Here is a 23,553-nt window from a genome sequence, read left to right on the forward strand (position 1 = left end):
CGTTGTCTACTGCAGGCTGCCGCTGATCTCGTCGTGTTGTGACGCCGGCTCCCCCCGCTGCCCTTCAGTGCCTCTTTGCCGCTGTATGACCTCTGACCTCTAGCCTCTGGAGTCATCAAGGCAGAGGATTCCTTCCCTCGGAGCCCGCGGGCGTGTCCGCTTGCCTTTCGCCTTGTCGCCAAGGAGCAGCTGAGCGATTCTGCTTGGACCAGAGGACCTCTCGTACCCCCCCCTCCCCAGAGAGCCGTGTTTTTTTTTTTTCTTTTTTTTTTTTTCCCTCACCCCCCAACCCCCCTCTTCCTCTCTCCAATCTTCTTCTTCCTGGTGGTATCGAGCCCGGCTGGGCCGGCCGCGTGCACTCTTCAAAACTGGGGCGCGATTCGTGTGATGCGACCATGTCGGGCCTGGGCGAGCACCGGCCGGTCAACGCGGACTATGCCGTCTCCCTGCTGGAGCAGCTCAAGTTCTTCTACGAGCAGAAGCTGCTGACGGACGTGGTGCTGCTGGTGGACGACACCGAGTTCCCGTGCCACAAGATGGTGCTGGCCGCGTGCAGCTCCTACTTCAGGTCAGTTTGTGCGCCTTTTGTGGATGCAGACGACAGACGAGTCAATCCTCACTATTTGTGGGGGTCAGGCACCAACATGTGCCATGCTTGGGGAACATTTGAAAATAGTAGACCCCTCCACCTAAAAAAACCAATTTGTCTATACATGTATTAATGGTTGGAAGTAGTGATTTTCAAAGTGTAGTACTTTTACACAGGCTCTCGAGTGGTATGTAAAAGAATCATAGCCTATATGCACATGAACATTGAAATTGATTCTAACTTTGAAATGTAAGATGCTTTTTAATCTGGACGGAATGTTTTTTTTTTAAATAATGAACAATGCACGGAGTCTTCAAGTTATGATGTACTTGACCTACGAAGTTTTGACTTTGCGACGCCCATGCTTCGTCCGTAGCAACCTTTTCCATTTCCCACAGTAATCGCGCCACTTTAAAATTGTTGTGTAGGGGTGCATCGATCCCTGATCTTTTAAATCTTATCTCAGTTTTTGCAGATTCCGTTTTTTTTCCATAATAAGCAGCCACCTTCACCGTTCCAGTCCTGCTTTATTGGAAAACATTGAACAATATCTGTGAAATAATGCCGATAATTGGTTTTAAATGCACATTAAGTATTTCTCTCAAATAAAAATAAAAGCCTATTGGTCATCTTAGCAGAAGAGGATACTTTTTCAGACCTATGAGCCTGAGGAGAGAGATGAGATCGATGGAAAAGATCGTTTTATGTTTTAAGGGATCGGCCAATCACAGATCCCCCAAAATTAAGGAAATCGGGGCCGATAAGTTGTCCGGCTGATCGATCGGTGCACCATGTTGTCATCTCCAGCAACGGGCATCCGTTGAGCAAGAAATTGGCCTGCCGCCATGCACGTTACATTTCATGTTTACGTTTCCAAGATCCACTTTGCCGTCCATCAGCAATAAATGTCCATGAAGAAAACCAAGAAATAATGGTTCAGGCAACTTCCGGGTGCTGCAAATGTTTTATAAAAATGTATTACAAAGTATTTTGACTTTTAATTTAGACTTTTGCGGCGGAATCCGACTTGCCAGCGTAGGAATAGAATTCGTTTGTAACTTGAGGACTCCCTGTATTTAATTTTATGCACAATATATTTTAATTGAATCTGTACAGTTTGTTTTTTTTCCTCTGTTTTAAGTGCAGGTTTGCCGTAGATACTGCACATGTGACAGTGTCTTACAAGAATTTAAAATATTACTTTCTACGATTAAAATATGTCCGGTGGTTTCTAAGCAAATAAAAATGTCCCAAAAAATGTACACCCGATGGCAACAGGTTAATTGTATCTGCCTACAATTGAAAGTCTGCAATGCAACACATCGTAGAAGGCCAATCTGTGCGTCTGTGATGTGAGTGTACATGACCTGCACTTGTACACGCCGGCCATTCCCTCCCTGAAGGCCCTCTGGAGGCCTCATTTGTAGGTTGCGTAATGCCGTCCGTGTTTGCGCGCGCTGCAGCAAACGATGTGAGGGACAGCAGCAGCAGCTTCATATCTCATGGATGATAACATTCGTTTCCTTACCAATATTATACGAAGCAATATGGACATTGAAGTCATACAGTATGTTAGGGCTGCACAGCGTGGCTATGAAATAAAATTTCACATTTGTTGTTTTTTGTAGATGTTTTTTGACAATTTCTTCAAGATTTGAAACAAGCTTGAGTCTGTTTCTTCTTGCATCACCATCAATAGAAATAAATGTATTACCCGTACTATATTTATTTATTTTTTTTATTTGGAAACTTTCGCTAAAAAAAAAAAAATAATAATAATAATAAAAGATCGGGTCAAAAATGTGCACAGTGACTTTGGAAATGCCGATTGTTGCTGACTTGTTTGTGTGCGCAGGGCGATGTTCATGGGCGGCCTGAGTGAGAGCAAGCAGACGCACGTCCACCTGAGGAACGTGGACCCCGCCACGCTGCAGATCATCATCTCGTACGCCTACACGGGCCACCTGGCCATTAGCGACAGCACCGTCGAGCCGCTCTACGAGACCGCCTGCTTTCTGCAGGTCTGCTTTGCCATCTTTGATTGATTGATTGATTGATTGAAGTGATGACATTTTCAAAGAAGATAACATTTAGTACTGTCACCGGGGTTATTATAGTCTTGCAATTTTAATTTTCATCAGTTTTTATTTTGTTTTGAGATTAGTTTTCTTTTAATTTAGTTTTAATTAGTTTTCGGGGTGGTTCTGTTGGTTTTAATTAGTTTGTTTAAAAGAAATGCTTAGCTTAGTTTTAGTTAGCTTTAGTTTTCATTTTTAAAACCTTTCTAACCTTGGCTGTCACTATCGAATATTTTTATAATCAATTAATCCATTGATTGAATAAATTGATTATTCAACTAACCAGATTAATTTTAATTTGGCATTAAAGTGTGTATTGCAAACGTATTTTCCCCGCTGATTACTGTTTATTAACCAGTGATTGGTGTTTATTTTGTACTTCATATTTGTAGATTGATTTAAAAACAAAACAAACTGTGATTTACTGTTTATTTGTTCGGTTATTGTTTTCCAAAGTAAAAACAGATGTTTGCAAATGTCTAATTTTGATGAAACACAGAGGATTATCAGTCATCTTTCATGAAGGACTATTGAAATCGGTGAACAATTACTGTTGATATGCTGAAATCGGAGGATTTGGATAATTTTACATAAAAAAATATCTCCAAACGATTGCTAATTAATAAACTAGTTGTCGATTAATTTGATGATCGATTACTTATCGATTAATTTTGACAGCTCTAATACGATTATATTTGTCAGAAATTCAGTCTAGACAATGTGGTACAGCCAAAAAAAAAAAAAAAGTACTTTCCTTCAAATATAAGAATGTTTATGCACGCTTCGTTCACCAGCCCACCTACCTCGCTCTAGGGTGCACCGATCACAATTTTCCAGCCGATCACCGATCCCCGATCTTTTAAAAAGTCTGACCTGCCGATCCCAATTTTTGCCGATACCGAGTTTTTTCCATTACACGCAGCATATGCCTTCAGTGTTCCAATCTTGTTTTAAAGGAAAACATTGACCAATATCATCGAAATAATACAAATGTGTTGTTTTAACTGCACATGAAGTAGTTCTCTCTTAGACATCTCAGCAGTAGAGGATAGTGGCTGACCTTTTCAGACCTCTGAGTAGGGAGATGAGATTGGTGGAAAAGATCGGTTTATTTTTATGTGATCGGCCGATCACCGATCTTCCAAAATTAGGGTAATCGGGGCCGATAAATCGGCCGGCCGATTGATCGGTGCACCCCTACCTCGCTCATATTTTTTTTCCTGTCCTCCCCGCCACAGGTGGAGAATGCGCTGGTGCAGTGCCGCGACTACCTGGTGAAGAAGATCAACCCGGATAACTGCGTGCGCATGCTGAGCATCGGCGACCTGTTCAGCTGCAGCGAGCTGAAGCAGAGCGCCAAGCGCATGGTGGAGCACAAGTTCCCCACGGTGTACCGGCAGGACGCCTTCCTGCAGCTGTCGCACGAGCTGCTGCTGGACGTGCTGAGCAGCGACAACCTCAACGTGGAGAAGGAGGAGACGGTGCGCGAGGCGGCCATGCTGTGGCTGGAGTACAACATGGAGGCGCGCTCGCAGCACCTGTCGTCGGTGCTCAGCCAGATCCGCATCGACGCGCTCTCGGAAGTGACGCAGCGGGCTTGGTTCCAGGGCCTGCCGCCCAACGACAAGTCGGTGGTGGTGCAGGGCCTCTACAAGTCCATGCCCAAGTTCTTCAAGCCGCGGCTGGGCATGACCAAGGAGGAGATGCTCATCTTCATCGAGGCGCTGACAGAGACGCGCTTGAGCGTAATGGTGCCCGCCTTGCCCGCCTCCATGGTCTGCTACAGCCCGCAGGCCGAAAAGGTCTACAAGCTGTGCAACCCGCCGCACAACCTGCAGAAGATGGGCACGCTGGTCACGCCCGACAACGACGTCTTCATAGCCGGTGGGGAGGTGCTGATGGAGACCCCCTTCGGCCGCCCCGTCGGCGGCCTGCAGGTTGTCATACTTTTGGAATTTGCACTTCACTTGTTTTTTTTTATTTCCTTTTGGATATTAGTTTGTTTTCAGAATGCTTCTGTGACTTTTCATCGTTTATTTTTTATTTTTATATTTTGTTTGTTTTAGGATTTTCAGTTTTGTTTTGTTTTTTATGTGTATTACTTGTGCACAATATTTAGAAAACTTTGAAAACTAAAATTTTGGAATTTTCACTTTAGTTTTGATTTCCTTTTGGTTTTTAAATTGAGTTAATTTTCACGGTGCTTCTGTTAGTCTTCATTAATTTTTTAAATTAGTTTTAGGATTAGTTTTTATTTTTATAATATTTAATAAACAACATGGTAAAATGAAAAAGGTAACACATTTCTTGCCATTGCCATTTCATGTCAGCACTTCTGATTCATGATTGAATCCCAGCTAAACAATCACATTCGCACGTTGATTTGCATAATGTTCATGTTAAAATTGTTGCATATAAGCTTGGTAAGTTTACAACACATTACAGCCATATTATCTGGCATCATCTATAACATATAAACCGAATAACCCCAAACACATTTTTTTTTTCCATGTTCTTATGTGGTAAGAGAGTCAAAATCGGCAAACAATAAATTTTCCCAGCAGGAACAGAATGTGGATCAGGAGGGGGTGAAAAGCATTTTTAATTTTATTTTGTGAACCTAATAGTTAGTTGAATTGTATTTGTTTATTTTTTCTTGCTGCAGGTGATGGACTCGGTGGACAGCTTCTTCTGGCTGGACGCGCAGCAGAACACGTGGGTGGCCAAGACGCCCATGCTGTGCCGTCGCCTCAAGCCCTCGCTGGTCTACTGTGACGGCTACATCTACGCCGTGGGCGGCGACGACGTGGCAGGCGAGCTCACGCAGCACACGGTGGAGCGCTACGACCCCCAGAAGGACGAGTGGAGCATGGTCAGCCCGCTGCCGCTGGCCTGGAGTTGGTGCGCCTGCGTGGCGGCGCGCAACTGCATATACGCGCTGACCCTTGACCTCACCTACTGCTACCTGCCGCGCGCCGACGCCTGGGTGGAGATGGCCGGCCGCCCGATCAGCCGCTGCCACGCCTCGGCCGCCGTCTTCGGCGACCTCATCTTCTACCTGGGTGGCTTGCACATGGCGGGCCCGCGATCCGGCCCCGCCGTCACCGCCGACGGCTCCTCACTGGCCGTGGAGATCTACGATGTGGGCAAAAACGAGTGGCGCTGGGCGGCCGGCGTCCCCGCCAAGCGCTACACCCTCCCGCGTGCGCACGCCGTGGCGCTGCTGGGCGGCCTGTGCGTCTTCGTGCGCGAGACGCACGTTCAGGAGCGGCCCCGCTACGCCATCTACCAGTACGACGTGGAGCGCGACCGCTGGCACCTGCGGCAGCCCGTATCGGAGCGCGTACTCTGGGAGCTGGGAGACCGCTTCCGCTGCGCCGTGGGCAAGCTCTACCCGTCCTGCCTGGAGGAGTCGCCGTGGAAGCCGCCCACCTACCTCTTCTCGGTGGACGGCGTCGAGGAGTTCGAGGTGGACGCTGCCGCGCCCGTCTCGCCGCCCCTCGTATAAGCGCGGACCCTCGAAAGAACAACTCAAAAGAACCCAGGTCAACTTCTTTCTTCTCGATCTTGTAACGCAGCGCGGGGGGGGGGTCTTTCCCTGCGTTGAAGTTTGCATGTTCTCCCCAATGCTTGCGTGTTTTTTTTGTTTGTTTTTCCTTTGTTGTTGGGTTCCCCCCCCCCCTTCAGTTGCCCAGTTTTAATCATCCACATTGCAAAAACATGGCGGCTCAAGTGAAGACTGCAAATTGGCTAAAAAGTCTGAATGGGATTTCATTTGCGTTTTGTTTATCAAAAGTTTGGATACAGTCCACAGGGACCCGAGCCCTACCTGCAGTAAATCGAGAATAGCCGCCTGTTACCAATAGGTCTCTCAAGGGGGTGGCAAAGCACTACTTATGACTAAATGCACCATAATATTTTTTTAAAGGGATACTTGACCCATTTTCAGCAGTTAAAAGTTCATATTTTGTCCAGAATGAATTTAACTTCATTATTTTTCATATACAATTAATACTTTTTAAAGGGATACTTGATTCATTAAGTCATTTTCAGCAGTGAAAAGTTCGTATTTTGTCTATAATTAATGTGGTAACTTCATTATTTTTCACGTACAATTAGCACCTTTAAAAAGTACTTTAATGAAGATGACATCACCTGTGCTGAGGAACTAGGTAACGACCAATCATGGCTCAGTTTACTGACCAAACCCAGAAAATGTGTGAGCCATGATTGGCCGTTACCTACTTACTTAGCACACAGGTGATGTCATGTCGAAAAAGGACTTTTTAAAGGTATTAATTGTTCATGAAAATTAATGAAGTTATCAAATTCATTCTAGACAAAAGATTAACTTGTCACTGCTGAAAATTGTTCATTGAGTCAAGTATCCCTTTAAAAAAAAAAAAAAAAATTCCACATGCTGTCGACTGAAGATGACATCACCTGCGCTGAGGAAGTACGTAAAGACCAATCATGGCTCACCTGTTTTCTGAGTTTTGTCATCAAACTGAGCCATGATTGTTCGTTACCTACTTCCTCAGCACAGGTGATGTCATCTTAAGTCGATAGCAAGTGGGAACATTTGTTTTTAAAAGGTGTTAATTGTACATGGAAAACTAATGAAGTTTCATTCTGGACAAAATGTAAACTTTGTACGGCTGAAAATGAGTCTGGCATCCCTTTTGACACCAAAATTCCACCAGTTGAGACAGTGTGCTGATGACACCTTCAAATCCATTGGCCACTTCCTGTCTGAAGCCTCGCAACGGCCACGGGTTCATTCTGAAATTTTCAACCGGAAGCCAAAAAAAAAAAAAACTTGAGTAGTTGGAGGGCCCTGCCACCACCTTTTTCCCAAAAGTCAGCGGCAACAGGCTCCATTTCACCGTAATGACGTCAATAAATGGCTCATCTTGTAGGTGCTTCAACCCTTGCCCCGCCCCTTTCTACCTCCCCCTTGTCCCTCGTCCGTGATCGGACAATCTCTTCAGCAGAGCCAAAGAGGGAGCTCGGGATCAATCTATCAAGCGGCCGGCTGGCATCTTTCTGGGCTTTAAAAAAAAAATAAAAAATTGCCTATCGTGGTAACATGGGTGGGGTGTGGTGGGGTGGGGAGTGTTTTTTTTGTTTTTTGTTTTTTTTTCCTCTCTCCTTCCCCCCTCAGGTTGGGGGCAGCAAGGGCAACTGCAGGTCCAGTCGCTCGCCCACTGCGCCCTCGGCCACGCCCACTGCGCTCGATGTGTGTGTGTGTGTGGGGGGGGGTCCACACAACCATCACAGATTACGCCTCATGCTAATACGTTGATGATCGGTAACTCAAACACACACGCACCTCCACTATCAGCATTTCTCATTTTCAAGCTGCTCGAGTATATTTTTCATATGTTTAAAACTTGTGTTAGTGTGTGTGTGTGTGTAGTGGGGGGGTAACCAGTTCTATTTTGTATTAGTTTTTTTTGTGTTTTTTTGTTTTTTTTTTATATCAGACAATTACTGTAGTGCGACTGTGGCTCGAAGTTGGTCTTCTCATTGGTTAACGTTGTTCCTGGAGAAGGTAGCGTGAAAGCATAATAGTATTGCGGGCTTCATTGTTGCTATGGAAACCGGCCCCTGGCAACCACTAGCAGTAGTCTGGCGGTGTGGGACCTTCAACTCATGAGCACAGGTGCTTCATGGCAAGACGTTTTTGAGCATGTTTGGCTGCATCATATTCCGTTGGCACTGTTTTTTTTTTTTTTTTTTTTTCAATAAACGTTAATTTATTAAAAATACCCACCAAAAAATGTTCGCGTTTTCATTCGTGTTCCTTTTGAAGAGAAATACAAAAGGCCTTCAGTTTTCAATACAGCAATAGTTTATTTGTGTTCACATTACGAGCATCTTCCAAGAAAATATTCTGTCAATCTAAATACAGGTTTTAAATTTATAAAATGGAATATGACATCATAGGAATTAAAAAAAAAAAAAAAAAAAAAAAAACAGCTTTACTTGGAATTAAAAACACTCACAGAGGCCAAAACATTTCTGGAGAACATGCTTATATATATATATATATATATATATATATATATATATATATATATATATATATATTTTTTTTACAAGACAAGTTTGCAAACAATTTCTCCAGTGTTCTGACAGAACATGGAGAGATTTGATCTGTGAACGTCATACACAACAAATAAGATGAGTGAGTAGCAAAAGGGTCAAAGATGATGAGCGAGCAGGTGAATTTTGTCAGTTTTCATTCAGGAGGTGAAATTAATTCTTGTCATAACAATGTGGCTGTTCCAGTAACAACATTCCCACATACAAATTTTATGTTTTTCTTTCTGGTGTGTTACAGCTAAATCTTCTACAATATGGTTTTATGGTCTTGAAAAGCCACAAATGTCAACAACCTGTGACTGATCCGTTAATATAATTTCAAGGAAAAAAACTTTAAAAAAAAAAAAATCCCCTTCAATAAAACACCATTTTAAAAAAAAGTGCTGCTAAACTAACCTGGTGAGGTTCTGCATTAATTACTATAAATGACTTAAAAACGTGAACATAACATTTTCTCATTTTGGGTTAAACGGCAGAATAGCCACCGGCCGACAACGAGGCTGTTACCAAGGTAACCACCCTATGATCAAGACAACTGGTCTTTACACAGTCAATGACGAAGGTGACAAAACGTGAGAGTGTTACCAAGACAACCACGCTGCTACCAAGGAACCTTAACCGTTGCCAAGGTAACCAGGCTGGGAGCAAGGGAACTGTACAGCTACCAGGACAACCACGCCGTCACCAAGGTAACCACTCTAGCCAAAAGCATTGTTCTGTTACCAAAGTTGGTCTTACCAAGACTGCTGGGTTGCCAAGACTTGGACGCTAGGTTCTAACTTGTTTCCGTGGCAACCAGATGCTGTCAAGACAGTTGAGTTGCAAGCTGTGGACACCAAGACAAACTGATGCCAACAAGGTAACCGCATCGTTGCCGTTACCAAGGCAACCACAATGTTATGACACAAGCCGGGCTGTTGTGGTGGTAAACGCGGATGGGTGTCAAAGCTACGGCATCTGCTGCCCGTCACAGAAGGTACTCACTCCAGCGATTTTCAAAATGGCAGTGGTGTGAACGGCGCGATTGTGTCGGCGCCGCCGCTTTTCTGTCAACAGGTCAAGGTCTCTGGTGTTGGAGGTGGGGTCAGGGCTGGGCCTGGCCTGCGGGAGCCTCTGGATGGGGCGCAGCGGCGGGCTGGGCCAGCGTGGAGAACCAGGACGACATGGCTGACTTTGCGCTGGTTAAAGCCCCGCCCACTGACTGACCTGAGACAAGATGTTGGACGGCCAATCGTCAGCCAATCACAGTGTGAGTAAAGTAAATTTTTATTTGTACAGTCATCTCACACTTCGTTTATTAAAGTATCAGATTGCAAACGGTGAGGCACTGTGCAAGTTGGAAGAAATGCATTCAAATTTTATTTTTTTACTTTTATAATGGCACTATCATTCACATAAAACGAATGGAATTTAAACAAATCAGCAACAATCCAATTTAGCGTGCTGCTTTTTTCTGCTGTTCCCGCCTTGGCCACTGGGAGGCAGCATTGCATCATAGTCTTGCAGACAACAAATTGATTCCTTCTTAGTATGTTGCTGTACCGTTTGAGTATTTGTCTAAATGTCACAGTGTAGTGTGTGTGTGTGTGTGTTTTTTTTGTTTTTGTTTTTTAATTGTAACATCTTAATAATAATAATAAACTACGTTGACTATGTGCGCTTACCGACGGCCTTCCCAGTCTGGACCACGCTCCTGCTGGTGGTCATCATGGCGTTCCCGATCTTCTTGCCGCGCTCGCTGTTGTGCACCGAGCTGCACGCAAACAAAGTTACAAAGTCGAGTGGCCAAGTAGTGTATGGAAGCCCAAAAGTGTCAAAATTCAATAAATAAAAAGGCCTTTTTGAAATAACTATCCTTTTGATAAATAAGACAATTATGTAATATGGACATTAAATTTTAAAATGAGATGTTAGTATTATTATGAAAAGTGTTATGCTATTCTTTAATATGTAAAAAATATTTTATTTTGATTAAATATTTCATAATGATTATTTTAACAACGTCATACTTTTTAAAAATAATGACATTCAATTTATTTTCAAGGTTTTATAAGATAAGAAAACGTTGTTTTACAAAGTCAGTTTTTATTTCATAATGTCCTTTTCCACAATGGTCTTCTTTTACATAATGGCGTTTTACAGCCAAATGACTTGGCCTGTCAATCAAAGTCAGTGGGTGGGACCACCTGTGTGAGCCGAGATCGCCGTGACGCCTACCCCGTAGCCTGACGCAGAAGTTTAACAAGGCCTTTACGTTATGATCCGATTCTAAACGATTTGCTACTTCTTGGAGTACTTCTGAAAGTGACTTATCTTCCGTATCAATGCGTTAGCAAGCCTGTGACCGCCGTGGCTCCTCATCAGGCGCTAAACTCTCCACGCGTGAATCGATACTGCAAGTGCTGCTGCTCATGTCTGTATAAGGGACCCAGCCAATCACGTAACTGGCTCCGCCTCATGTCATTTGAGTGACAGACCAAGTGATTCTGTAAAACGCCATTATGTAAAAGAAGACCATTGTGGAAAAGGACATTATGAAATAAGAACTGACTTTGTAAAACAACGTTTTCTTATCTTATAAAACCTTGAAAATAAATTAAATTTCATTATTTTTTAAAAAGTATGACGTTAAAATTATCATTATGAAATATTTAACCAAAATAAAATATTTGTTACATATTAAAGAATAGCATAACACTTTTCATAATAATACTAGCACCTCATTTTAAAATTTAATGGCCATATTACATAATTGCCTGTTATTTATCAAAAGAATAGTTATTTCGAAAAGGCCTTTTTATTTATTGAATTTTGACACTTTTGGCTTCCATAGTAGTGTACATAAAATCGCTTATTCAAATAAAAAATAAAAAAATTATATATATATATATATATATATATATATATAATTTTTTTTTTTTTTAATTGTGCAACCAATTACTGTATTAAATTAAGGAAGTACACAGTCAATATCAGGGCAAATATAGACAAAGCCGGATTCGAGCTCAGAACGCTGCTGTTGAGTTGCAAGTGGGCGGGACTTACTGTGTCAGACGCAGTTTGACGTCGGCGACACTGTACTGTCCCTGGAACGGATGTCTGCAGCGCACAAGATGATTTTTGTTGCAGAAGAACATGAAACCATTTGACACATTTTGTCCTGTAGTTTGACTTGATTTATGGAATCGACGTTCCACCAGCCCCGAAGGACCATAATTGGATCATAATTGCGTCAAGATGCCACAAGAGGGCAGCAAAGCCTTCACTTTTTTTCCCAATTAGGCTTAATGGCATCAACAACATGAAAATGAAGCTCCTCCCCTTACGTCAACTTAGTTCGCTTGGCACCAAAGCAACATTTTCACATTAGATGGCATCGAATAATGGAGGATAGGGCATAACACTAATTTTTGACATTTTAATTTTGGTAGGATGACAAACATGGTGGCATTTACCCCGGCGTGACGGCAGCCATCGCAGCGTGCTTGTTGCTGTGCCACAGGCGATAGTTGTGCGTCACCTTCCAGCCAGCGATGAACGGGGCGCCGTAATCTGCCAGCAGCCTCTCGTTGTCTGCCACAAAAAAGAAAACACGTGGATTTCTCCTCCGGCAAATTTGATTCCCGGCAGGCTATTCTCTTCAATTCTTTCGGCCGCACTGCTTCCATGACGTATTTGTAGATACTATGTTTTTTTTAAAATCAAATTTCTGCTTCTGTTGTGCATGCATTTGTCACTCAGTGAGATGCAGGGAACTTTTCATTAATGGATCTATTTAAATTTTCACTAATAAAAAAATAGTAACTCCCTACACTTTATTTTTAAATAAAAAAAAAAAAAAAATGAATTAAGAAATTGTTGAAATTTTGGAACATGTTATTTACAGTTGAAAACTTTAGGACTCTATTAACTTGCTTAGTTTTTAATTTAGCTTAACACATGCTGATGACCCTAGAAAATCCCAGATTTTTTATTTTTTTTTATTTATTTATGTTTTAAACTAATCTGTTGATTTATAGTTTTTAACCCATATCGGTCTATCACTTGGTGTTGCCGTGACTCCTCCCACCTTGCTGCAAAGAGGACGCCAGCAGGGCGTGAAGGTAGAGCGCGAACTGCGCCCGGATCCACTCGTCGCCGCCCTCCCAGCCCGTCCCGTCCAGGAAGACGTCGTCGCGGTTCTCCGTCACGTGCTTCAGCAGGTAGTCGGCGAAGCGCAGGTCGGCCGTGGTCAGGCCCACCACTTTGCGCAGCTCGCCATCGTGGATCTGGACGCTGGCCTGCGGGGGGGGGGGGGGGTGAAAGCCGCTCGCTATTAGATATGGCGAAAAATGTTTCTGGGTGTTTTTTTCTCCCCGTCCTCACCTCCTCCACCTCCACCACGGCGTCGCTCAGGTGCCTTTGCTGGCGGAAAAGGATGTTGGTTGCCCCGGCGACAAAGCCGCGCACCGCCACGTCCGACAGAAGGTGGTGCTGCTGCAGCGCCATGTATGGAAGACACAGGAAACCCTGCGCCAAGGGCGGACGCTTCATTAGGAACGGTGGCGCCAACGCAACGAGGAGCATTTTTGCTTTTCATCTGGGCAGCGCGGGGCACTGGCGGTTAGCAATGCCTGCCTGACAGTGGAGAGGTTCTGGGTTAGAATCTACAGCCAAGGACTTCTTGTGTGTGTCCTCTCAATTTGGACGTCTGTGTCAATGTGCGTTTGTCTATTTATGCCCTGATGTTGGCGACCAGTTCATGTGAACTTCACTGGCGACCTGTCCAGGGTTTGTCTTATTTGCGCTATTACACTGACTGATGACCAATCCATGGTTTGTCTAACTGTGGCCTGGCGACTAGTCCCAGGTTTGTCTGTGGCCTGATGTTGGCTGGCGACCAGTCCAGGGTTTGTCTGTGGTCTGCCAGCCAGTATAGGGTTTGTTTACATGTTGGATGGCGTCCTGTTCAAATGTGGCCTGAACTTGCCTGGCGACCAGTCCAGAGTTTGTCGATTTGCGCAATTGCATTGATTGATGACCAATCCAGGGTTTGTCTAACTGTGGCCTGACTGTAACTGGTGACCAGTCCCAGGTTTTTCTATGGCCTGATGTAGGCTGGTGACCAGTCCAGGGTTTGTCTGTTTGACAGCCAGTACAGGATTTGCCTACATGTTGGATGGTGACCAGGCCAAGCTTGTCCATATGTGGCCTGAACTTGCCTAGCGACCAGTCCAGTTCGTCACAATTACAATGACTGATGACCAGTCCAGGGTTTGCCTAAATGTGGCCTGATCTTGACTGGCCAGAGTTTGTCTAGTTGCGCAATTACATTGACTGATGACCAATCCAGGGTTTGTCTAAATGTGGCCTGACCTTGACTGGTGACCAGTTCCAGTTTGTCTGTGGTCTGCCTGTCAGTCCAGGATTTGTTTACATGTTGGATGGTGTCCAGTCTGGAGTTTGTCTGTGACCTGCCAATGACTGGTGACCAGTCCAGGGTTTGTCTGTGGCCTGATGTTGGCTGGCGACTAGTCCAGGGTTTGTCTGTGGTCTGCCAGCCAGTACAGGATTTTTTTTTTTTTTACATGTTGGATGGCGTCCAGTCTGGGGTTTTCCTATGTGACCTGTCATTGACAGGTGACCAGTCCATATGTGGCCTGAACTTGCCTGGCGACCAGTCCAGGGTTTGGATGGCGTCCAGTCTGGGGTTTGTGTATATGTGACCTGCCATTGATTGTTGACCAATCCAGGGTTTGTCTAATGTGGCCTGATGTTGACCAGTCTGTTAGACAATGATGTGTTCTGACATCAAACACTAGTGACCAGTCCTTTGTTTGTCTAAAGGTTCCCTGCGAACGATTGGCGACCTATCCACGGTGTGCCTGGCTTCCCTCCCCACAAACTCGCCACTTTCGCCAGCCGTTTGCGTGCTGCCACACACGAAGAGCGCCGAGCGCGAGTTTACTTTGGTGAAGATGGCGAGCGGCATGCCGTGCTGATCCTCCTCCAGACCCGACAGCAGCCCCTGTGCGACGCCGCCCTGCCCGCCGAGCGGCTGCACCGTGATGGGTGCCGCCCCGCCCGCCGCCGTCCCCTCGTCCAGCACGCCGGGGTCCAGCGTCTCCCAGTCGCTCTCCGACGACTCGGGCGACGAGCGGGAGGGCGGCTTGATGCCGTTGCCGGCGGGCGACGAGCGGGCGTCCCCGTCGCCGCCGTGCAGCTCCGAGGCCGACACGGACACGAACTCCTCGGCACTGGCCGCCGGGTCAGAGTCATCCGACACGCTGCTCTTGGGCCGGTAGTGCGACGAGTCCCCCAGGCCGTGCTCCAGCATGCCTGCGCACACGCACACACGATTATGGTGAGTGCAATTTCGAATCCATTTTTCCTTTTCAAGCCTGATATCGATTCATAAGACAATGAATCGATTCTTGTCATTTGTCTTATTCCCGTAAATTCTTAAGAACATTTAATTTTAAAGGTTAATTTTTTTCCCGTTTTCTTGAAATTACTGTTCACATGAACGAGCCTGATATCGATTCATAAACTCATTAATCGATTATTATAACTGACCATATTTAAGAAAAAACAATTTTAAAGGCTGATTTATTATTATTTTAATCTTAGTTTTCTTTAAATTATAAATTACTGTTCGCATGAATGAGCCTGATATGGATTCATAAAACCATTAATCGATTATTATAACTTATTACCATAATTTCTTAAGACAATAGAATTGTAAAGGCTGATGATTTATTTATTTATTTTTAAATCTTAGTTCTTTTTAAATTTCTGTTCACATGAATGAGCCTGATATGGATTCATAAAACCATTGATCGATTATTATCATTTTTTATTCCCATAAATTCTTAAGAAAAGAGAATTTTAAAGGCTATTTTTTCTTATTTTTCTTGAAATTACTGATCACATGAATTGAAATGTATTTTCTTACGTGTATGAAAGACCTGATTTATTTCACTTTTAGACAATTCAGAATCTTTTAAATTTATATTTACAATTACTGAATTAGAATTCTGAAAATATTTACATCTCCTCCTTACTTAAGTGCTTATCACTAGGGCTAGGTATTGCGGCCAACCTCATGATACGATACGATACGTATCGCGATACAGGGGTCACGATACGATACGTATCGCGATACAGGGGTCACGATACGATACGTATCACGGTACATATGTATCCCAATACTTGATCTTCAAGGCGATACGTATCCCGATATTTCACATTCATTTACTTGCATTTTATAATAACAGTCATATGTATACGTAAAGGCACATCCGGGGGTCCGTGCCCGTCCACCAAGATGATTGTGCCTGCCCATTTGAGGCATGGATCTCTAAAATGGTTCTCCTTTTTTTTATTATTATATTTTCCATTCATTCGGTTTAGCACTCTTATATCCGAGTGTCAGTAAAGGCAACACAGGTCTCGCGGTGTCGGAGGTATGTTACGTTTGTGTTGGCTGCTTCAGTTCATTGCTTCTAATGCTCGCCACTCGCCGAATTGTTCTTGTTTTTGGCGTCGGCTACGGCCAACGGTGGCCATTTGTACAAGTAACGTTTTCTGGCGGCATTCTTGCAAGATGTCACAATATGAAGAAATAGTGGTATGGTTTTGTTTGATTGTCTTATCTGCAACAGCCATCACAGTCTTACTGAAAATAATGCTATCTATGCCTTACGCTGACTTATACGCATACGCGACAAATATGTCAATGTTGGCGTGCAATGCAAGAGTCATGTACATTTTGTACAAGTGAAGCTGCAAGTTTTTGAGGACGCTGGCGCACAAGACAAGTGAGGAGGGACATACTACAAACTTCTTTCGTTTCGGCACTTTCGAGTCACTTGGAAAAAAAAAAAAAAAAAAAAACTACGGGACCCACATATCGTTTTGGAATCTACAATGAGGTAGGATTTTGTTTTCCTTTTTCTTTTTAATTCTGCTGCAGACACCGTTCAAACAGGTGGCCCGTTTGAAGCAATATGTCAGCACATCCGCCCTATTGGATGTGGCAATTGTATTTCCCATTACATCGGCAAAAATAGTAAGATTGACTTTGAATGGGATAATATAATCAAAGGTAATAATAATTCCTTATTAATCCAATGAGTTGTGGCTCGACGATACATCTCCAAGGAGAAACAGAAGGAGGCATCTTTACAAATAGCTTCACTTTGCCTCATCCAATATGGCTGCGGCGTCAACGTACTCACGACGCCACTGCAGTCTACTTTATGTGTGTGTACTGTAAATGTGGCCTATGATAATACTGTCAGCGGGCGCCATTCAATGGATAGATGCACGACAGTGCTACATAAATTAATCCAAATATATTGGTCAAGTTAATGCTGTCAGTATGGTATTCATAATAATTGGGCCCGCCCATGCATTTCATGTGCCCCCATTAAGCCTGGGCTCTTGTGACGGGTCTGCCTAAAGGATGTGTTTATTATGCTGGTTGACAAAAACATTTTTGTTAGTAGCTCTTCTGGTTTACCACCAAGCGGCATGTACGCACTGCAGAGCAAGGAGCAGTTTTCACAGACACATCGGGGAAAAGTTATTAATAGGCATGAGGGGATATGAGCAAAAATATAAAGCATTATAATTACAGCTCTAAAATGTGCTTATTTGAAATATTTGGGGAAATAAAAACAGCATTTTTTTTTTCATGAACACATTCCATTTTGTTTTTTCAACTAAATATAAGAAAACTGGTACATTAAGACACACGTGCCACTTTAAGTTTATAAGTAAATGAATGTTGATATTCTTCTTATGCTTTAATTTTTCTTAGCAATCAGCAATCACTGGTGAGCTATTTTTTTGCATTAATTGAAGGCATTTAACTTCAAAGACGCTGCTGGTTTTTATTTTTTTAGGTACAATGCAAGCTGCAAAGGCAAATAGGTTAACAACCTATTTAAAGTTATCGAGCAATATCGATTCTGTCGCCTGCGTATCGATACGTGTATTGTAATGAGGCCCGCAACGATATATTGCCGTATCAATTTTTTTGAGCACACCCCTACTAATTACGTGTTCAAATTTACTTTGGAATGTAATATTTGTGGCATTTTTATCATGTCCTTAACATTTAAGAACTGATGGTCCATAATTAATCTCTCGGATTGAATAGAATCAAACATCTCAATTGAATCGACTGAGGAACTTTGATTTGATATCCAGGCCTTGTGCTGTCCCTAATGAAGTAACCGCTGTTTGAGTGCAACGCACCTGGGAACAACGACAGGACGGTCATCAGCGTTCCAACGAGTCTGCTGACGGGCGACACGTAGAAGAGGACCTACGCAAAGCGACCAGTCGTCAGTCACAAACGAGCAACTAAAAAAGGGAGTAGAGTGTGTTTGTGCTTGATTGACACCTTCTTCTCCAGCAAGATGAGCTTGAAGAGGATGAGAACCTGTCAAGACGGAAGACCATCATCACTTTCAATTACTCGCTGTCCCAATACTTTTGCACACATTCCCTTTCATCTTCTACCTTGTGTCTGAAGTGCAGGATGAGATCTCGCGGCGACAAGCCTGCAGAGAGATGAAAAGAGCTCAACGCCCTAAAGGCGCACACGAGGACATTTGGGTCCGTTTTGACGGCGACGTACCGAGGAAGACCTGCGAGCCGTCCACGGCCGAGCCCCTCAACGAGCCGTTCATGTGCTCGTAAAGCTCCTGCGGGGGAAAAAAGCCGACAAAAGGGTGAGTGAGCCGGCGTCCACGCGTGACGAGTTAGCGGAAGACGCTTTTCTCACCTTTAGGATGGAAATTTGGGAGAAGTCTTTCTCCTCAAAGTAAGCGTGCGTGATGAGCTGCAGTTTGGCTTGGAGGAGACCGAACAGCGGCTGCCAAAAACAACGTGCACGTGGACAAAAGTTTTAGGACACGGCTCTTCGTCAATCCATTAATTAGACAGTGGACGTGTCGTCATATTTTTTACACTTCCTGATGTTGTTTCAATAGCCAAACATTTTCTTGATTTTTCGCTTGCGTTCCATTACTTTTCCTTTTTTTTTGCACTTCCTGTATTTTATTTAAATGTCCTGATACAATTGTCCATATTTTTCCATTTCATGTACTTGAGGTGTCCTGATACTTTTTGCCCTGCAATCGGCACTCGCTCAACCCAAATTAACAACTTAGCATAACGTTAGCAACATTGAATTAATGAGCAGGCTAGCGTAACTTGAGCAACATTTAATAAAGTAGCAAGCTAGCATAACGTTGAATTAATGAGCAAGCTACAATTAATTAGCAACTTCGCATAATGTTAGAAATGTAATGAATTAGCAAGGTAGCATAACGTTAGAAACATTTAATTAATTAGCAAGCTAGCATAACGTTAGCAACAATTAATTAACTAGCAACCTAGCATAACGTTAGCAACAATTAATTAACTAGCAAGCTAGCATAACATTAGTAACAATTTATTAGCAACCTTGCATAACGTTACCAACAATTAACAACCTTGCATAACGTCAGCAACAATTAATTAGCAACCTAGCATAACGTTAGCCACATTTAACTAGCAACCTAACATAACATTAGCCACATTTAACTAGCAGCCTAGCATACCGTTAGCAATATTTAACTAGCAGCCTAGCATAATGTTGTCAACATTTAATTAACGAGTATAACATTAGCAACATTTAATTAACTAGCAACGTAGCGTAACGTTGGCAACATTCTAACTTGCAACCTAGCGTCAAGTTAGCAACATTTAATTAACTTGCAACCTAGCATAACGTTAGCGGCGCGCCTCACCACCCGGCTCAGCACGCAGACGCTCTTCTGCACCGTCTCCCGGGTAACGTCGGCCTGTCGGACCTTCAGCGCCTGAGGGCGGGAAAAACACACACACACCCCCAAAAAAAATTGTCGCACTGTCAGTCAAATGCTTGAAAGTCAATCTCATCGCCATGGCGCTTGACAGGACGAAGTGAGTGACCTTGGCCTCGATCTGCCGGTAGCAGGACACGCCGTAGACGCACTTGGTGTTGCCGCCGAGGGGGGGCAGGTGGAAGTAGACCGTGTCTGCGAGATGACAAAAAGTTTCATGTGTGAGGGAGGCGGCCATGTTTGTTTGACTAAATGGGCTTCACCGTGAGCATCAGGCGTACCTTCCTGATAGTTGTGCGCCCCATCGGGCAGCGCGAGGAACGGGAGGTACTTCCACTCCTCTGGCAGCATGTTGCTGTCGTGACCTTCGTGCGGCATCAGCGGCGGGTACGAAAACTCCACCTGACGTTCGACACAGTAACAAAAAGAAGATGCTAACAAACACTCAGGAATCCAACAGATTGTTTACGAAAACAACTGTAAACAACTGAGTGTTCAGAACTGTCAGAGTAGTTCAACTAGTTGCGTAAAGTCGTGCACTTAGAATGCTTAACTGTATACGAGTAGCACGCTGTGGAAGAATAGCCTGTTGGTGAGGTCACACGCGTCCAACGCAAGCGTGCTTCTTTTGTCATGCTAAAGACAACATGGCCACCTGACAGGTGTTGGTTTGCAGAACAAGTTTTGTGTACAACCTCAAATCAAATCCCGACCAGCAGGTTTGGCTTCCCACCAACAAAGAAAACGACAACACAGGACCAGCAAGGTTGTCTGCCAGGTAAACAAAATCCTAACCCTGCTTTGAAAACATAATCTTGGTTCAATACCCTACTTTAACGGTTTGGAACCCTAACCAAGGTTTGGAAGCCTATTTTAGACCCTAAACCTGACCTCAAACCTCAATTTGAAACCGTAATCTAGGCATATGCCACCCTATTTTGAAGCACTGGTTTGAAAGCTTAAAAAAAAAAAAAAAAAAACTTATCCAGACTTGAGACCCTACTTTAAAATCTTAAATACCAGCTACATACCCTAGTTAGAAACCCTAATCCAGGGTTGGAACTCTACCTTGACACAATAACCCAGGCTGGTGGTAACCCTATTCAAACCCTAATTAGTAATCCTGTCATGAAAACTATATACCTGACGTTTCGTTAAGTACACTGTGTTCCAACTATGTTTTGCATTTGCATTATTCGGGTTGGAACACCTATGTAACTAGGGGCGTGAAAACCAAATAAAAAGAGAGGGTGAGAGGGGATTTTTTTTTCCAGAGTGCAGTCGTGAATTGTATCAGTCAGTTCATCTCCTCTCAAACTTTGAACTGAGTGTCTTCTCTCCTTTTTGTCATGTTTAATGAATGTCAAACTGGTAAACATGACACTCTGATAAAAGCATAAAATACCAAATCAAACTTATTGCATGTCTTTGCGATATGCATATTACATGGTTCAACATCTCCCTATCGATATTTTTTGAATATATTGTGCAACCCTAGTTGAAATCATGTTTGTTTTATCAATTTTGAAAGCTCAAATTTGAAACCGTAACCCAGGCTAGAAACCCTACTAGGGAACATTTAAGACCCTTCTTTAGCTCCCTTGAAAAATTTATATCCCACTTTGACACAGTTAGATGTGCTTGAAACCCTAATCATGTTGAAACAAGCCCTGTTTTACAATCCTAATTTGAAAACCCTAACCATGTTTTGAAGCCCTACTTTGAAACCACAACCCTTTTGTGCGGCGACAGCTGGAAAGATGTGCAGGACATTACGTAACCGCCAGAAAACAGCTGATGCATCATCATCATCACCATCACCACCACCCATGCTGCTTTCATGTGGTCATAATGTAGTAGTTAGCATGTTGCTATCCAGGTAAGCAGCATCATCAGCAGCAGAAGGTTGACGGACCTGGCAGCCCTTCTTGTGGTGAAAGCCGACCACCACGATGTGGAGCACCGGCCCCCGTGGCTCGTCGGTGTCTTGTGGCTCCATCCGCTCCTTTCGGGGGCTCCCACGAGTGGTGGGACGTAAACACGACAGCGAAGGAGCCGCGGTTGAATCCAGTCAACCCGCAGCTGAGTGAAAGGCTAAAAAAAAACAAGCAAAGTATCGGTTCGACTGATTTTCACTTCCGCTTGCTCAGAGCGAACAAGAGAACGACACACAGTCAGAGAGTACATTGCCAGCCACTTCCGGCTTCACCCACTCGACCTCACGGTACACGTAAACGATCGCGGGACGCAATTATGAGTGTTCCTGTGTGTATACCGTTATTGGTTGTCTGATAATTTATAAAAAGTCGTTTTATATATCGGTTGTTAATGGTTTTGTTCGTTTATGAGTACCCGGATATCCGACGCAAACGACGGACCAGTGTCCGCCATCTTGTCGGCATCCGCCAAAATTCTCTTGACTTTGACTGTACTCTTTGAAATTGAATGTTTACGTCAACCGCGGTGTCACGTGTTTCTCATTGATTGGAGTCTGTCCTTCGGGTTCGACGTCTTTGTTAAACATAAATTGAAGCGAACACGCAAATCGATTTTAAATTCCCATTTATATTCGACAAGAGATGAGAGAACATGCTCGACTTCGGCGGCAGATCGTTGGTCGATCCGATCCGGGCTCGACTGCTGTGGTCTGGTTTGCGGCCTTCAATTGCTTCTGTCTGATTGCTTTCATCAAACATGGCGGCAAATCAAGCTACGAATCCTTCCCAGTTGCTCCCGTTGGGTTTGTACATTTTCGTCATTATTTGGAAAATATTACATTGTTGCGTTGGACAGCAACACTAAATTTCGCCATGCTGCGAATATGCGATAGTAAACTTTTTTCTTTCTTTTTTTTTTTTTTTAAACTGCTGTTTTAAGCGTCGTTTCTCCTTACACGTGCTCGTGACGTTTGTGTTTTTACACATTAAAAAAACAAACATTTTATTGCTTAATGTAGAAAATTATGCTAACTGTTGTAGTACTAAGCCCCGAATCTTGATAGTACAGGGCAATACGTCGTTGTTATTATAAGTAAAATATATCCTTTCCAAGTACTGGGTGTTTGGGCGATGCTAAGGAGATTTTTTTTTTTTTTTTTTTAATTTTTATCAATTTTGTAACTGATTACTTAGTTGAAAGCATGTCCAAACAGTTTTCATCTAGAGAGTACTTATTTTTATACAATCTATAAATATTAATCATTTCTATCAATTTTGTGTTAGTTCATGCTGGGAGAGGACTTGCCAAGATAGTATTACGAGAAATCTTATCTTGCCCTGTTGAAGTATTTGTATGTATGTGAAAGTCTGTTTTTGGCGTTTCAGAGCTTGTGGACAAGTGCATCGGTTCTCGCATCCACATCGTCATGAAGACCGACAAAGAAATCGTCGGCACTCTGCTGGGCTTCGACGACTTTGTCAGTATCCTTAAAAAGCAAATTGGTGTTTGTTTTCCTGGTCGTGGAATAAGATTCCTTCACTTGATTTAAGACATGGTCCTTGAGGATGTGACAGAGTTGTAAGTTGTATTTTGTTTTATTCTTCAAGTCATCTTTTTTTTCTCATTAATGAGACCTTCTGTTGTTGTGATTTAGTGAAATAACACCAGAAGGTCGCAGAATTACCAAGCTGGACCAGATCCTGCTCAATGGCAACAATATCACCATGGTAACTAACCCAGTGTGACAACTCGGCGTTTCATCGGTATAAAGGATGGAAATAATTTATTTATTGTACGTTTCCTGTGCAGCTCATCCCAGGCGGAGAAGGCCCGGAAGTTTAAGACCAGGATTTGTTGAAAGAGTTTTGTTTTTCACTTTTTTGTTTCTTGTTCTTTAGCCACTTTTTGTAGAAAAAAAAAACGTATCGTTTTGGCAATTAAAAAATAAAGTGTGTGACATGAAGCGCACACAAACAAATGA

At 43.4% G+C, this 23,553-nt stretch overlaps 3 protein-coding genes across 6 annotated transcripts in view; 2 read left to right on the forward strand and 1 right to left on the reverse strand.

Annotated features, from left to right (window-relative positions):
• The window catches only part of kbtbd2 (kelch repeat and BTB (POZ) domain containing 2), a 22,571-nt gene extending 13,115 nt beyond the window's left edge, over nt 1-9,456 (forward strand). Inside the window, exons 2-6 of one of the 2 annotated variants that reach the window (XR_013280827.1) lie at nt 16-568; nt 2,445-2,610; nt 3,906-4,604; nt 5,333-7,978; nt 9,252-9,456. Coding sequence is in view for 1 of the 2 variants with exons in the window: in XM_077508541.1 (XP_077364667.1) it covers nt 396-568; nt 2,445-2,610; nt 3,906-4,604; nt 5,333-6,175 (1,881 nt within the window). In the remaining variant the exon portion in view is untranslated. Of the gene's footprint in view, nt 1-15; nt 569-2,444; nt 2,611-3,905; nt 4,605-5,332; nt 8,600-9,251 lie in introns of those variants that run through there. The other variant, XM_077508541.1, reaches the window with a different exon arrangement.
• Nucleotides 8,686-21,819, reverse strand: avl9 (AVL9 homolog (S. cerevisiase)). The gene is made up of 16 exons (XM_077508548.1): nt 21,550-21,819; nt 19,916-20,036; nt 19,744-19,829; nt 19,560-19,631; nt 18,551-18,640; nt 18,404-18,470; nt 18,286-18,326; nt 18,167-18,205; nt 18,019-18,088; nt 14,723-15,093; nt 13,141-13,284; nt 12,845-13,055; nt 12,231-12,348; nt 11,821-11,874; nt 10,440-10,528; nt 8,686-9,981 (listed from the first exon to the last, which is right to left on the reverse strand). Exons 1-16 carry the CDS (start codon nt 21,631-21,633, stop codon nt 9,860-9,862), a joined length of 1,779 nt encoding a protein of 592 aa, XP_077364674.1. The 5' UTR covers nt 21,634-21,819; the 3' UTR covers nt 8,686-9,859.
• lsm5 (LSM5 homolog, U6 small nuclear RNA and mRNA degradation associated) lies at nt 9,856-23,553 on the forward strand. 3 transcript variants are annotated; one of them, XM_077508555.1, is made up of 7 exons: nt 9,856-10,024; nt 14,602-15,118; nt 17,971-18,497; nt 22,958-23,053; nt 23,123-23,150; nt 23,227-23,299; nt 23,382-23,553. In XM_077508555.1, exons 4-7 carry the CDS (start codon nt 22,999-23,001, stop codon nt 23,412-23,414), a joined length of 189 nt encoding a protein of 62 aa, XP_077364681.1. In that variant the 5' UTR covers nt 9,856-10,024; nt 14,602-15,118; nt 17,971-18,497; nt 22,958-22,998; the 3' UTR covers nt 23,415-23,553. The 3 variants fall into 3 exon arrangements, with proteins under 3 accessions (XP_077364681.1, XP_077364682.1, XP_077364680.1); XM_077508556.1 differs by lacking the exons at nt 9,856-10,024; nt 14,602-15,118; nt 17,971-18,497 and adding an exon at nt 21,531-21,858; XM_077508554.1 differs by lacking the exons at nt 9,856-10,024; nt 14,602-15,118; nt 17,971-18,497 and adding an exon at nt 21,894-22,374.

This window comes from Festucalex cinctus, chromosome 20 (genome assembly GCF_051991245.1).
Source record: "Festucalex cinctus isolate MCC-2025b chromosome 20, RoL_Fcin_1.0, whole genome shotgun sequence".
Classification (NCBI taxonomy): domain Eukaryota; kingdom Metazoa; phylum Chordata; class Actinopteri; order Syngnathiformes; family Syngnathidae; genus Festucalex; species Festucalex cinctus.